The following is a 16,004-nucleotide window of genomic DNA, read 5'->3' on the forward strand; positions in this document are numbered from 1 at the left end:
ATATCAATGGTAACAACGCTAATAAATAAGATCCTATTAAAAACATTTGACATGTTTGAGAAACGTAAAGCAGAAAACAATACAATATTTCAAAATAAGTATGAAAAATAATCAACACACCCAATATGAAATACAATAGGGAAACACTATACTCATGTTTGAGATGCAAAATACAGAAACAATATAAAACTAACGATACAAACATTTTTGTGTTGCTTGTGTAATGCCTTCAGGGTACCAATAGAAACACAGTGTATGTATACATCTGACATCCACTGCACATACATACACACACCCGTTGTTAACCCGTTGGGTTAAATGTTTTTTTTTTATTTATTTAAAAGTCTACATACACACCTCCAGGTAAGCGGTTCAGAAAATGGATGGATCGATGCTATTTGACACATTTAAGAGGTGAAAAGTAGAAAAAATATATATCAGAGTAGTTTTAAAATTCACCTCTCAATAACGGTGAATTGCTTTCAATTTTAAATTTGGGCAGATGATGCCACAATTCTTAAATGTTGGGGGGGGATACTGTATATATATTTTTTGTTATTCACTGAGGAAAAAATTAATCTCAATTAATCTGCTAGGAAATTGAGGGTATTTTGAATTTGGTCCAAAGTATAATCATCAAAATGATTTTAAAAACACAACAAATCATGGGGTGCGAGGGTGGCACAGCTGGAAAGCGTTGGCCTCACAGTTCTGAAGTCCCAGGTTCAATCCCGGCCACAGCTGTGTGGAGTTTGCATGTTCTCCCCGTGCCTGTGTGGGTTTTCCCCCCACATCCCAAAAACATGCAACATTAATTGTACACTCCAAATTGCCCCTAGGTGTGATTGTGAGTGCGACAGTTGTCTGTCTCCATGTGCCCTGCGATTGGCTGGCAACCAATTCAGGGTGTGCTCTGCCTCCTGCCCGTGACAGATGGGATAGGCTCCAGCACTCCTGCGACCCTTGTGAGGATAAGCACCCAAGAAAATGGATGGAGGGAATAAATCATGAAATATTCCACTCCATGTGATTTAATGTCTTTCACTTTTTGAACTAAAAATAATGCAAGTTTTGACTTGAAGACTTGAAATAACAGCACAGACAAGGATCGTTGATGCAGTTTTTATATATATATTTATGATAGCAAATCTCTATAGGTTATTTTCATGGATTAGTTTCCCCAACAGTGATATGACAACAACATATTATCGGTGACATGCCCAGAGAGAATTTCTACAATGATACAAAACGCAGCCTGTAGAATAGTGCCGTGTGTCATTTACATGAAGTGTGTTGAAGTATTCCCTAATAATACCTTTTACCAGTTTTCCCCTTTATATATAGTCTTGAAGAGCAGTATCGACCCAGAAAATCCATTCAGTGTCTATTGATACACAGCAATATGTTTTAGCAAGTAGTCATGTGATCATTGTATCGTGGCATACACATTGGATGATGCCATCAGTCAGAGTCGCTGCTGCTGCTGCTACTACTGCTGCTGCTGCTACTGGAGGACTGCAAAGACATAATAATACTTGTTAAAGTTAATGGGAAGGAACCATCACTATACACGTAATGTTTAATTATGTGTGGTCATTGCGAAAGTCAACACTCAATTTTCTCATGTATCATGTCGCTGAAGTAGTGCTTTAGTCCCCCCCCCCACATGCCGCTGCAGTTTCAAAATGAACTCACGTCCACTTAGAGTGGAACGTCCAAAGTGGAACGCAGGCGATTGACTTCAAAGTGTTCAAATCTTAAAATAAGTTTTTCCTCGAAAGAAAATGTCAAGTGGATTATCTCACACAAAGAGATCTGTAATGGTATTGGTCACGGTTGAAATTGTTATACAAGTGTAAAAAGAATGTAGCTGCATAAAACTACGACTCTGAAGACACCACAAAACCGAGTTATTCCCACAGGGAATAATGTTGACGTGAGCGTGTGAAAGTGCTAGCGTGTGACTTGGTGACGCTCGAAAAGCATCATGGGTAAAGACTGACGTCCCTCCAGCTAATAGAGCTCGTGCACGTGACGTCACCATTTTCATGGCGCCATATTGCAGGTCAAAAAGAGCTGCTGGACAGTGTGGGGGACATTGAACCAGAGCAGAATATACACAATGCCCGAGACTTGTTGTGCTGTCGGTTGTCACAACAGACGAGACAGATATTCAAAGAGGGCATTCTATAGAGTACCAGCTGAAAAGACGAGAAACGATTGATGGATTTCGGCAATTAAACATGATGGATGGTCCCCAACCAAAAACACACGACTGTGTAGCGATCACTTCATTTCAGGTAGGAATTATTCTTCTCAATCTCAAATTCCCAAAAAGGAGTCGTCTCCAACATACACGGAAGCGTGTTGCAGCCAACCTCTCCATGTCAGATGGTTTTTTTTTTTAATATGCATTGTTCTCAAATGAATTCAATGCGTATTGAAAAAAAGAAAATAAACTGTCGGTCACACAGAGGTTTACGTAGGTTAACGTGTGGCCGCAACACGCTCCGTGTACGGAGGAGCCGACTCCATCTTATTTTTTTTAACGCATTGTTCACAAATGAGCCAACTTGACATTATAAATACTTCTTGGGAAACGCTACAGAGGAGTCGACTCGCTCTTTGTCTTTTTTTTATAATCTTAGTTAATGAATGCGAGTTTGTGTAAAACCAAGGATCATTTATTTAAATATTGGTATTTGTATTGAATACTAGCTGAAAAGATCGATGGATTCCGGAAAAGGTTAAGGTGTGGTCGAACGCTTCCGTGTTCACAAGCTGTCAACCCATCACTATGTGGGATTTATTCCTGACTGAGAACAGATCCAGCAACAAAGAATTGGTACGTGTCCAGACTTTTATACACTTTCAAACTTTTCCGTGTAAATCTCGACGACTTAGTCATCAGATCCATGTGTAGAACTAGTTGTCCAAGACGAGCGGAAGCCAATTAACAGTCCAATTTCTTATCGGCGCAAACATCGATTTCGGCATTAAATACAGGTCCTCTATGCCGTGTTTAGCTAATTTTTTCCACGTACTGTCGTTTATTTTCACCTTCTGAATGTCTGACAGCATCGGACAAGACTGCGGGCGTCATGCTACAAGACATTTTCCGTGTCGTCTCCAACCGACTTAGCATTGAGCGATGCTTAGCTTGACCGGCAATATGGCGAGGTAAACAAAAGTCACGTGATTTTATGACGTAGGTGCACGAGCTCTATAGGATGCCAGGAAGCTGCGTCGGCAACAGCCACTGGGAGAGCAGCTCTCTCACTCCACTATCAAACCAAGATATGGGATGTTTACGTTCGTGGAATTTGGGGGCTGCGAATCCAGCGCCAATTTTTTTACTTTTCGTAACCGGAATTTTTCATTACGAGAGATGTTCGTAAGTAGAGGTAGGACTCTATTTAGTTAGACTGGACGCATGGTGTGAGAGTGGTGCCCATCTCACCTTGCCGCCATGATGGTGATGGCCGTGCATCTTGTGCCCCTTCAGCTTCTTCCCCTTCTTCAACTTCTTGTGGTGTTTATGTCCCACCATTCCCATGGCCATGCCAGCGAGGCCCCCACCTAGTGCCCCGCTCAAGGGATTGATGGGGTTGACCCCCCCATGGTAGTGATGGGCCTTGTTTTTGTGGTGGTCCTTTTTTTTGTGGTGGTGGCCTTTCGGGGAGTGCGGGTACGCACCAGGGTGGACAACTCCGCCGAGGGCTACCGGATACCCGCCGGGTGCCAAGGGGTAGGAGTGCGGTCCCCGAACCGTGGCGTGGGACGGGGCGGTTGGCGGTAATATGTTGGGTATCATTGCTGGATTGACGCCTGCTGGGTACTGGACGGGCGGGTACTGTTGGCGTGGGGGCTGGGGGAAAGCACCTGCGGGGGGGATGGAGGGAAATGCGGGGTTGTAACCAGGGGGGAAGGCTGGGTTGGGTGGACCTGAATTGTAAACATACACCAATATTTACAGTTAGATGCCATTCTGTACCCACATTTAAATTAAAAAAAAAATTATATATACCTTGATTTGGCCACATTCTTACACTTCAGGTGTTATAGAAAGTTCTGGAAGGACATGGAGAAAAATGGACGGATTAACATTTCATTGGAAAATAACATTCCCATATGTACTCACTTGCATTTTCAGTACCTGCTTAAAAAAAAAAAACTGTGGTTACCAATTAAAATAAAAGCAGTACTGACAAAAAATAATATGGAGACAAACTAAATTGAAAATCTGTAATATAATCAATGATAAATTACGTCAAAAATTATACAGATGCAAAAAAGTTGTTCAAATAACCAATGGAAGGACCGAAGAATGAAAGACAGAATGAAAACAAATAAATGCAAAAATAAAAGAAAAAACAACGATCAAAGAATGACAAATTAAAATAAAAAAGTCGAACCACCGCCAGTAGACTGTAACTCATAATCAGAGATGGGTATTAAGCTGCCATATTTACTCAAGGAGAACTATTTTGATAAGTACAATTTAATACTGCATAGGTTTTACTTTTGTTTGAGTAATTGTTACAAAGAAAGTACTTGTACTCTGGTCCAATGATCAAAATGGTGGAGGCTACTTATTTATTGACTATTCCGTGGGCAATTTTGCTGTTTACTTTACTTTTAATCTAGTCCACCAATCAAACGGCACAATGAAGTCACATGACCGCCCAAGACGCCTTCGACTGTGCTTCGTCTATTGACACTAGACTAAAGTTTTTTTTTTTTTTTTACTTTCAGGATTTTTTACTCAAGTGACACTCTTACCAAATATTAGTACCCTTACTTGAGTAACAATATTTCGCTATTTTGTTTACCAAAGCCCATAATAAAATACAAAAAAATGTGTCGCCATTTTGGTGAAGTTTTTAACAAAATATCGAACATCACTGAACCCAACTACGGCAATCATGAATCCCTCTACCTTGATGATATAACTTTGATATTTTTTAGATAAACGCGTATTAATTATGTGTAATACATAAGTGCAATATTTAAGTATGACGCGATCGCGAAACTCACCTCAATCTGCCCTCAAATTGTTTTGTCTTCCGTATTCGGGAGCAGCAACAGGAAAGAAACAAACATGCGCAATTTGCGCAGCGCATGGCGAGCCGCGCCCAGCCTCGACACGCCCACGCAATTTGCGTGACATGAACACGTCACGGAAATAAATGGAGACGGACACTTCATTAGGTACACTTGCGGAAGTCATACATTGACTCCTCAGTTGGCGACGCCGCTCGCTGTTTGACTTATGAAAGTCAGAATTACGGTAAATATTTGTCTGATATGGGCTCCACCAACTACCGGAGACAAAATTGTATGTGTGTTGTCACATACTTGGCGAATAAAGCTGATTCTGATTATGAAAAACACTTGTTAAGGCCTAAAAAATAATCAATCAAATAAGAAACAGTAAACAGCTTTCGCCATTGCGACTGAAATCCACCGAACAAGTAAGCATCTTGTGATTTTTATTTTTTAAATCACAGCATGAATGTCAAGAACACAAAAAATATAAACATATGCAAATTCAAACATTGCGCAACATCACTTTAAATAAAATCATAATAAATTAAACTTTTGTAAAAATAACGTGAATTCAGTTCAATTTCTGCAAGGTTTCACATCAATGAGTCACTTTGAAAATTTGAAGACTTTGTGTGCAGTAATGCAAATAACTGCCTTTCTTGCGTTTTAAATGATGTCAAAATTCACTAGTGTTTGTGTGTCGTGTTGGTGAAACAGAGTCGCACACATTAAAAGCAAGCACCTCGATAGATGGTAAATGGGCTTTTGCTTGTATCACCTTTTTCCAGTTTCAAGGTCCTCAAAGTGCTTGAACATGGACTCCTGGTCCACCAGCTGATGGCGTAACATCAGAACCAACTGGACACTTGGACTTGGTCCCAACTTGGCGGTTGGGAACTTTGGAGCAGAACCCAACATGTGGCATGTTACATTGCCAATCAGGTTCCTCATTCATTACCTCACTATTTTAACTAAAAATATTTCTTACAGTAATTGGGCAAATCAGCTGGTAAAGCGTTGGCCTCACAGTTCTGAGGACCCGGGTTCGATCCCGGCCCCGCCTGTGTGGAGTTTGCATGTTCTCCCCGTGCCTGCGTGGGTTTTCTCCGGGAACTCCGGTTTCCTCCCACATCCCAAAAACATGCAACATTAATTGGACACTAAATTGCCCCTAGGTGTGATTGTGCATGCAGATGTTTGTCTCTGTGTGCCCTGCGATTGGCTGGCAACCAGTTCACGGTGTACCCCGCCTCCTGCCCGTTGAGAGCTGGAATAGGCTCCAGCACGCCTCGTGAGGATAAGCGGCAAAGAAAATGGATGGATAGGTATTTCTTAATTGATTCTAAAACACATTGGAACAGTTTCAAACTGGGCAAAAAATGCATAAAATGTCTCTTAAGACTCAAATAGACAAGGCGTAAAAAAAAAAAAAAATTAAAAAGTGTTATCCTGAAGAATGTGACTAAAGGGAGACGAGTCTGTCCACGACACACTGAGCAGTCAGCCTGGCATCCGGGTCCAAGTCCCAACACTCTCTGAGTAGATCCTGCAGCGCCGGCCCCTGAGACCAACCAAAGCGTCCTTCAATGCTTTAACTCAATCCCTAAATTATGAACTTGTTAGGTGGGGAAAAAAAATAAAACGTACCTGTTTCAGGAGCTGCCAATGGTCGGGTATGGAGGGTCTTACCTCCTTGTGGGACACATGAATGGTGAGGCTCTCCCATGTCAACAAGCCGCCCAGCTCGGCTTCATAAGGTAGCAGGTGCTGTGGCACGCCACCGTCTGCACACACAGAAACACCGAGAAGACACTCGCTGGACACTGGAGCCGTCCATTATCCATCGTGCTTGTCCTCATTAGGGTAGCAGGTGAGCTAAAGCCTATCCCAGGCTGATTTAGAGGCGTAGTCAATATACCCTGTATTGGTCGCCAGTTAATCGCAGGGCAAACAAACTACCATTCACGCTCACATTCCATTCACATAGGTGGGAGGAACCTGGAGTACCCGGAGGATGCCCGCGCAAGTACGGGGTAGAACATCCAAACCCCGCACCAGAAATGCTGCAGCTGAGATTTGAGCCCCTAAGCTCAGACGTGTGAGGCAGACATGGCAACCCCTCAGGCACTGCACGGCCTCTGCACTAGCGAAGGAGATTGGTTCTGAGAGCTGTGCCTAAAGATGTGGCCCATGAGTGCGGGTCGTGGATTTCACCTTCGAAAAAGTCGGAGCAGCGCATGCAGATCTCCCAGAGCACCAAACCCAAAGCGTAGACGTCCCCGTGCAGACACCAGCCGCTGAGGTTCACAGAACCCTCCAAGATCTCGGGGGACATGTAGCACAGGGTGCCCGGCGTTTGAGCGTGACCCTGCGGACGGACCCAAATCTCGCACCATGAGCGCGTGACATCCCAACGCAGTCACTTAAAAGAGTCGTCACACCATTGCGTTTCCCGCTTGCCGGTGGCCCGAGTGCGAGCGCAGGATGGCGGAGTTGCCGAAGTCACACAGGGCACAGGTGCCGTCTCCCCGGACGAGAACATTGAAGCTGCACAAGTCTCTGTGGGCCACTGGAGGTTTGTGACCTTCTGAAAAAGCAGAATCTGAATTTCAAAAATGGAAAAGGCCATCGCACCAATCGGAAGTAAAAACGGAAATACCTTGCGTGTGCAGATCCGAGTGGAGATAGGAGAGGCCCTGTGATAAAGACAAGCACAGCTTGAGAGACGTTGGCCAGCTGCTGGTGTGCAGACGCAGGAACGAGTGCAGAGAGCCCTGAAAATCAACAGTGGAACATTTAGCCAACACAAGAGGACCCGGAACATAGCAAAATTCACAATTTGCACATCCCTAAAGAACATTAAAACGTGAAATATTGTGCGGCAGTCGTGCGATGTGCTGGAACAAACATTTTATGCAACAAAGATGACAACAGAACTCCATTTGGGTCTCAATAACTGCACACTCCTTTCCAAAAATATTGGAACAGCGAGGACAGTTCTTTGCTGTCGAATGAAAACATTTGAACTGAAAACAAAACAAACTACCGGAATTCCCGGCCTACAGAGCGCACCTGGCTATAAGCCTCACCCAGTACATTTGTAAAGGAAATACCATTTGGTACATACATACACCGCAGCTTTGTAAAAGCCACAAGTGCCCACATTGAAACCCACGATATTTACAAGGAAACACGAGAAGTTTACAAAGAAAGACGGTACACAGAGAGTTTAACGCTAGCGCCGCTGCGCTAACGCTAATGCGAGGGCCACTGCGCTAACAGGGCCGGTTGGAAAAAAAAAACATGCTGGTAAAAATCACTGAGACACAGCAGTAACACACTAGCATAGCGGTAACAGGGTTGGTCCTGTAAAAGTCACTTCCTCGGCGCATATATTCCACCGGTCTCACTCTTACCTTTTCCACTCGAGTGCCCCCTTGCGGCCGTTGGAAAAAAAAATGCACAAATTAGCCGCATCACCGCATAAACCGCAGGGTAGAAAGCGTGTGAAAAAAGTCGCGGCTTAACGGCTGGAAATTACAGTACTCGCACCCACGAAAACAGACGCATGAAGGGAGTTATGCACAATCTTTGCATCGGTCGTATTTTGACACTCACATATTCCGCAAATTGCAAGACAAGGAGCCAGCTGCCGTCGTCAGACCTCCCGGCGCCCAGGAAGTGGATGATGCTGGCGTGGTTCATCAGCGGGAGCTCGTAGACGTCCTTCTCAGAGATGAACACGTGCTTTGCGGCGGCGGGGATAACTTTGGCGGCCACCGCGGATCCTCGATACGTGGCTCGCCACACCGTGGCAAAATGCCCGCGGCCCGCGATCTGAGAGCGAGATATACAGTGAAGAAAATAAGTATTTGAACACCCTGCTATGTTGCAAGTTCTCACACTTAGAAATCATGGAGGTGTCTGAAATTTTCATTTTAGGTGCATGTCCACTGTGAGAGAGATAATTTAAAAAGAAAAATCCAGAAATTACAATGCATGGTTTTTTTAATTATTTATTTGTGTGATACAGCCGCAAATAAGTATTTGAGCACCTGTCTATCAGCTAGAATTCTGACGCTCAAACACCTGTTAGTCTGCCTTTAAAAGTCCACCTCCACTCCATGTTTTATCCTGAATCAAATGCACCTGTGTGAGGTCGTAAGCTGCATAAAGACCCCTGTCCACCCCATGCAATCAGTAAGACTCAAACCTGTAACATGGCCAAGGTCAAAGAGCTGTCCAAAGACACCAGAGACAAAATTGTACAACTACACACAAATGGAGAGGGCTACGGAGAAATTGCCAAGCAGCTTGGTGAAAAAAGGTCCACTGTTGGAGCAATCATTAGGAAATGGAAGAAGCTAAACATGACAGTCAACCTCAATCAGAGTGGGGCCCCATGCAAGTTATCACCTCGTGGGGCCTCAATGATCCTTAGAAAGGTGAGAAATCAGACCACGACTACACGACAGGACTTGGTCAATGACCTGAAAAGAGCTGGGACCACCGTTTCCAAGGTGACTGTTGGTAATACACTAAGACGTCATGGTTTGAAATCATGCATGGCACGGAAGGTTCCCCTGCTTAAACCAGCACATGTCAAGGCCAGTCTTAAGTTTGCCAATGACCATTTGGATGATACAGAGGAGTCATGGGAAAAGTTTTGCGGTCAGATGAGACCAAAATGGAACTTTTTGGTCATAATTTCACTAACCGTGTTTGGAGGAAGACGAATGATGAGTTCCATCCCAGGAACACCATCCCTACTATGAAGCATGAGGGTGGTAGCATCATGCTTTGGGGGTGTTTTTCTGCACATGGGACAGTACGACTGCACTATATTAAGGAGAGGATGACCACGGCCATGTATTGTGAGATTTTGGGAATAATCTCTTTTTCTTAGCCAGAAGATTGAAGATGGGTCGTGGCTGGGTCAACATGACAATGACCCGAAGCACACAGTCAGGAAAACCAAGGACTGGCTCCGGAAGATGCATATCAAGGTTCTGGCGTGGTCTAGTCAGTCTCTAGACCTAAACCCAATAGAAAATATTTGGAGAGAGCTGAAACTCCGTGTTTCTCAGCGACAGCCCAGGAACCTGTCTGATCTAGAGAAGATCTGTGTGGAGGAGTGGGCCAAAATCCCTCTTGCAGTGTGTGCAATCCTGGTGAACAACGACAGGAAACATTTGACCTCTGTAATTGCAAACAAAGGCTACTGTACCAAATATTAACATTGGTTTTCTCAGGTGTTCAAATACTTTTTTGCAGCTGTATCATACAAATAAATCGTTAAAAAAAATCATACATTGTGATTTCTGGATTTTTCTTTTTAGATTATCTCTCTCTCACAGTGGACATGCACCTATGATGAAAATTTCAGACCCCTCCATAATTTCTAAGTGGGAGAACTTTCAATATAGCAGGGTGTTCAAATACTTATTTTCTTCACTGTATAGTACACCAGGACCAAGTATTTTTGTGACAAGATTTGACACAGTCCAACGGTTTACCTGATGCAGTTGAACATCGGCGACGTCAATCTGGGACAGTTGCGTTGTTTGGCAGGCACACATTGGAGAGGTGCTGAGGGAAGCTTGGGTTTTCTCTAAAGTCGGAAAAAAGAACATACAAATCAGACAATGAAAATCAGGGGACAAGGCACAAAAGTCAATTTCCAGACTTAAATCGTATGGAGCATGCATTTTACCCTGAAAGAAAGATGGGGAAAGGCAGAAAGGAAGGACAAAGGAAAGATGGGAATTTGTTTTGAGGAATGTTCAAAAGGGACATTTTGAGGTTAGAATGTGTTCAATCAACGTAATCGGAATAGATGTTTAAAAATGGGATGTAAATAAACAACTGAAAGTGTTTACCTACTTTGGGGCTACCCTTTTCATAGTGTTACTTTCGTCCAACCCGAACACGCAACATAGGAATTCAGTGGCGCGCGGCATAGATTATTGTTACTATTTGAGGGAATAAAAGGAGCCCAAGTGGGTTCAGGGAGCGTTTACGGCAGAGAGAAGCACCAAGGTCAGCTCTGCGGGGAAAGAAACAGTTGCAAGGCCAGACAAAAAGCAAGCACGGGGGACGGGACATACCATACCAGGGTTTGTCTTTCATCTCCGACACTGAAAACGTTGCTCACCTTGATAAAAACCGTGACATTCGACACAGAACCACGACGCAATGAGATCAAGTCTTATTATTTCATTTGTTCTGCGGGGGTACAAAAAGGACGTTTGTCCGGTTTTGTCCCTTTTATTATGTACACCACTTTGTGCTGCATTTCGCGTACACGAAACGTGCAAAATGAATGAAGCTTTGAGTGAGTGAAATGAAAGGAAAGGAAAATGTTACTTTTGTGTCGCGAGAGACATCTCAGTTGCGCCGCCACGAGCGCCAGGCACAGGACCAGCACAATGGCGACAATGACAACCCAGGTTTCATCTGCCAGGACAAAACACACAGAATTTGTTCCAAGTCTTTTCAGGCCTTCATTCAAACCTTTTGTATAACATTACTGGTACACAGTACTGTACTGGAGTTTATCCCAAGTGAAAGTGAACTTTAAAACCAAATACCGTTAGGCGTTGTTGCATAAATGACGAAGGAGACTTTTTAGCTCAGGCCATCTCCATTTAATTGGTCCACATATTACACGGATGCATTCAAGGTATTGCAAAACAAGTCTTACCCAAATTCTACTTTAGAATGTAACATTCAAATGTTATGGTAAATTTGGGGATTTTCTTCGATGTACACTATCATCATCAAACTTGTGTGACAAATTCTTTGAATTCACTTTTTGAATTGAATTACTGAAATAAAGTTTAATAATTAAAGTGAAATAAATGGAAATATAATATAAATATATAATGTAATATTTAATATATATATAAAATATAATACAAATATAAAATCATTTTATTGGAAATTTTTTAATTGAGATGCACCTGCATGTCACCTCTGTGTGAATGAATTGAGATTATTACATGTACTACCTGAGTATTTAAATGATACGTTAGGTGGTGATATTGTGATGATTTTGATTCAAATGAGGTGGCACGGTGGGTCCTCTGGTAAAGTGTTGGCCTCACAGTTGTGAGGACCCGGGTTCGATCCCGGCTCCGCCTGTGTGGAGTTTGCATGTTCTCCACGTGCCTGCGTGGGTTTTCACCGGGCACTCCGGTTTCCTCCCACATCCCAACAACATGCAACATTAATCGGACACTAAATTGCCCCAAGGTGTGATTGTCAGTGTGGCTGTTTGTCTCCATATGGCCTGAGATTGGCTGGCAACCAGTTCAGGGTGTACCCCGCCTCCTGCCCGTTGACACCTGGGATAGGCTCCAGCACTCTCTGCGACCCTTGTGAGGATAAGCGGCATCGAAAATGGATGGATGGATGTATTGACCTAGTGGTTTAAATACAACAGAACCATACTCGGTTATTACTTTGTGGACCACTAGAGGGAACCAACGTACCACTGTGTTTTTTTTTCTTCACGAGTGTATTAATTTATCTCTTAGAATACGCTAAATAAAGATTAACTTTAATCTGAAAACCAGAAATAATAATAAAAAAAACATTTTACCAAATACAGAAAAAAACAAAGGTGTCTGCGTTTGTGTTTGAACTCTTCACAGGAACTAAAGTGTCTAGAAAGTGATAAATAAAAAAAATACTGCAGGAGGCATTTGTGGAAGTATCCCCATCCAATTGTAATGTTTTCCTTTTTCTCTTTTCCTGGTTTTAAAAGCGGCAAAGGCATCAGGATCTTACCCACGGAGGCGGAGGGCACCGGGCCTTCGGGCTGATCGGTCCACGTGAGGTTGCGGTTGCAGAGGTGCGCGCTGCACACACACTTCACCACCTGCTTGTTGAAGCGCGTCTGCGCCTTACAGGTGGCCTCCGGGCAAGACTTTTCGGTCACGTCGCACGCTTGAACAAGAAGACGGCAGCAGTCAGATGCAGAATGAAAGACAGTCACGTCACGGCAAAGGACCGTTGAGAGATAAAGATGTACTTCAAGAGAAACTGCAAACTGTCCAAGTCGTGTTATTTATAAGAATCAAGTTGGATATTTGGGAGAATGAATTTTTAACTCTGTAAGAATCGAACTGTATATAGTCGAGATTTAAAATTAAAAAAAAAAAAAATTGTGAATGATTTTTTTTTTTTTTTTTTGTCTGGTATGAAGCATTTTTTTTAGATTACTGTACTCGGATTTTGCAGACATAAGAGCATATTTTCAAATTAAAGTCAATGTTTTCAGGGAAAATCTACGGGGTTTTTTTTTTAAATGCAAATGCGTAAAAGCTATAGTATAAAAAATTGAGAGAAAAAAGGACATTTTTTAGGTTAAAACGTCATCTTTATTCCAAAAAAATATTGAACTTTTTTTATTATTACTTTAATCTAAAACATGTTTTATTCCCAAAATATGACTTTAAATTATGGCTTAAAGCCCAAAAAGTATCTAAAAAGTTGACTTTTGCTCATATTACGATTCGAATATGAGCTAAAACTAGCATTAAAGTGTAGTGCTTTATTCTTGTAATATCCATCCGTCCTTCTTTTGCCGCTAATCCTCACAAGGGTCACGAGGCATGCTGGAGCCTATCCCAGCTGTCAACGGGCAGGAGGCGGGGTACACCCTGAACTGGTCGCCAGCCAATCGCAGGGCACATAGAGACAAACAGCTCCACTCACAATCACACCTAGGGCCAATTTAGAGTGTCCAATTAATGTTGCATGTTGTTGGGATGTGGGAGGAAACCGGAGTGCCCGAAGAAAACCCACGCAGGCACGGGGAGGGCATGCAAACTCCACATAGGTGGGTCCGAAATCGAACCCGGGACGTCAGAACTGTGAGGCCAACGCTTTCCAGCTGATTTTCCCCAATGCTGAAAAAAACTGCAAAACTACGAGTGGGCTCGCGTTCTCACCGAGGACGTCGACGTGCAGTTGCCCTCGGACGGCAACGTAGTAGCCCACGCAGCAGTCGGTGTACTCGCACAGCTGCACCGAGCCGCTCACGTTGCCCGCTTTCAGGTATTCACTGTTCTGCGGGGTGACCTGGAAGGCGCACTGCCTCCTCTCACCCGCCGACCGGCTGGAGGCACGAGGAAAGATGCATTCTGGGAAGAGAGAGGAAGTGAATTTGATGACGGCTGGAGTTGGACTTCGCTGGGTCAATGTCATTATGTACTACAAGGTTGATGATAATATCTGGTTTGCGTGAATGTTTCCTGAATTTCCTCGAGAAGTAGCCATGTTTTCATTGAAAACTTACACATTAACACCTCCCTCAAATACAGCGGTGCCTTTAGATAGGAGTTCAATTCACATTTATTTACAACCAATAATGTACAATATCTTTGTCTATCAATCAATACAAGAATGCAAAATATGTGCCTAGGCTCACTAAAGGTAGGGAAACAATGGAGTATGGTAACATTCTGTTGATTGAATAAGAGTTGTAAATTAATTATGATGCACTATTGATTCAGTATTAATGAACCGGGTGTCAGATATGAGGGTTCTCTCATTTTTTTAAATTAAAAATTACCGTATTAATTTTAAAGAATAAAATAAAAGTCTATAAAAACAGATTAAAGGATACATTTTCCCTCCATGTTTTCCTTCCACTTACAATGAACAAAAATTAATTCCATCTGGAAAAAAAATAATTTGGGGCGGCCCGGTGGCGCAGCTGGTGAAGCGTTGGCCTCACAGTTCTGAGGTCCCGGGATAAATTTTGGACCCACCTGTGTGGAGTTTGCATGTTCTCCCCGTGTCTGCGTGGGTTTTCTTCGGGCACTCCGGTTTCCTCCAACATCCCAAAAACATGCAACATTAATTGGACCCTCTAAATTGCCCCTAGGTGTGATTGTGAGTGCGGCTGTTTGTCTCTATGTGCCTTGCGATTGGCTGGCGACCAGTTCATGGTGTACCCCACCTCCTGCCCATTGACAGCTGGGATAGGCTCCAGCACTCCCTGCAACCCTTGTGAGGATAAGCAGCAAAGACAATGGATGGATGAAAAAAACAATTTGGTAATCGATCATTTCCACGTACTCAATTAGGGAAGAGTAGTAAATCGCCCATCCCTAATGTGTATTCCATCCACAGTTTATCAATTATTAGTATTATGCTGACAGTAAACACCTACTGTGTCCCCAAAACGACTTGAGCATCATTTTGTGTATATTATGTGTAAAAAAAGATTAAATAAAAGGGGGTTTAATATTAGGAAAGTTGACTCACCCAGCGCCAGCAGGAACAGTGGGAAGCGACGTAGTAACATGGTCACTCGGAGCCTGGACTGGCCGATGAGCAAGGCTGTAAGATTGTCTTGCCCCCCCCCCCCTCTCAGTCAGTCATGGGAATGTAAGGGGAGTTTCCCACACGTCCCTGTATCACTCCCACAAGCGCACACCTGCACCAGCACACACAAACATCATCTTGGCCATAACATTAGGAACACCTAGAATGGGGATGAACATGTGGGCAAGCGTTGCGGGGGGGGGGGGGGGGGGGGTGTCAAAATTCAACCTCCTGGAAAAGTGGACGTTTCAAGATCCACAAAGGGGGTACGGGGGGAGCACTCACAAATTTGGAGTTTTTGTCAATTAGATGATGCAGACAATCTTATATGAAAACAGATTATTCAATTTTTTTGATGGGGTGGATCAGTGTGCCACTCCCATCAGGAATCCAGGTACAACTAAAAAACGGATTTTTAAAAAAATTGCACTTTCAAAGGAGTTACATTTTCATCTACTATATAATGTGCACAAAAGTAAAATATTTGAAGTTGATAAAAAAAAAATTATTGACTTGATAATTTGAAGATTTAGGAATGTCATGAAACCTTTCCCAAACACAATGGGAACCTGGGTACTGCCAGAAATTGACAAATATCATTTTGTGCTTTCATAAGA

General features: G+C 43.1%; 2 protein-coding genes across 6 annotated transcripts; both read right to left on the reverse strand.

Moving 5' to 3' along the window:
* Positions 1-1,106: 1,106 nt before the first annotated feature.
* Positions 1,107-5,190, reverse strand: prr13 (proline rich 13). Its single transcript, XM_061832754.1, has 4 exons — positions 5,038-5,190; positions 4,028-4,071; positions 3,461-3,945; positions 1,107-1,515 (listed from the first exon to the last, which is right to left on the reverse strand). The coding sequence occupies exons 2-4, from the start codon at positions 4,041-4,043 to the stop codon at positions 1,462-1,464; spliced, it is 555 nt and encodes a 184-aa protein (XP_061688738.1). The 5' UTR covers positions 4,044-4,071; positions 5,038-5,190; the 3' UTR covers positions 1,107-1,461.
* Positions 5,191-5,475: 285 nt separating this feature from the next.
* On the reverse strand, positions 5,476-15,428 carry LOC133507568 (anti-Muellerian hormone type-2 receptor-like). 5 transcript variants are annotated; one of them, XR_009796845.1, is made up of 12 exons: positions 15,328-15,428; positions 14,007-14,198; positions 12,841-12,999; positions 11,416-11,505; positions 10,566-10,660; positions 8,668-8,886; positions 7,709-7,823; positions 7,491-7,651; positions 7,264-7,417; positions 7,057-7,187; positions 6,697-6,833; positions 5,476-6,610 (listed from the first exon to the last, which is right to left on the reverse strand). XR_009796845.1 is itself a non-coding variant. In XM_061832751.1 (11 exons), exons 1-11 carry the CDS (start codon positions 15,365-15,367, stop codon positions 6,512-6,514), a joined length of 1,443 nt encoding a protein of 480 aa, XP_061688735.1. In that variant the 5' UTR covers positions 15,368-15,428; the 3' UTR covers positions 5,476-6,511. The 5 variants fall into 5 exon arrangements, 4 of the variants coding, with proteins under 4 accessions (XP_061688735.1, XP_061688734.1, XP_061688733.1 ...); XM_061832751.1 differs by lacking the exon at positions 7,057-7,187 and having other exon boundaries at positions 7,491-7,633; XM_061832750.1 differs by lacking the exon at positions 7,057-7,187 and having other exon boundaries at positions 7,491-7,636.
* Positions 15,429-16,004: the final 576 nt, after the last annotated feature.

Source organism: Syngnathoides biaculeatus, chromosome 10, assembly GCF_019802595.1.
Source record: "Syngnathoides biaculeatus isolate LvHL_M chromosome 10, ASM1980259v1, whole genome shotgun sequence".
Classification (NCBI taxonomy): domain Eukaryota; kingdom Metazoa; phylum Chordata; class Actinopteri; order Syngnathiformes; family Syngnathidae; genus Syngnathoides; species Syngnathoides biaculeatus.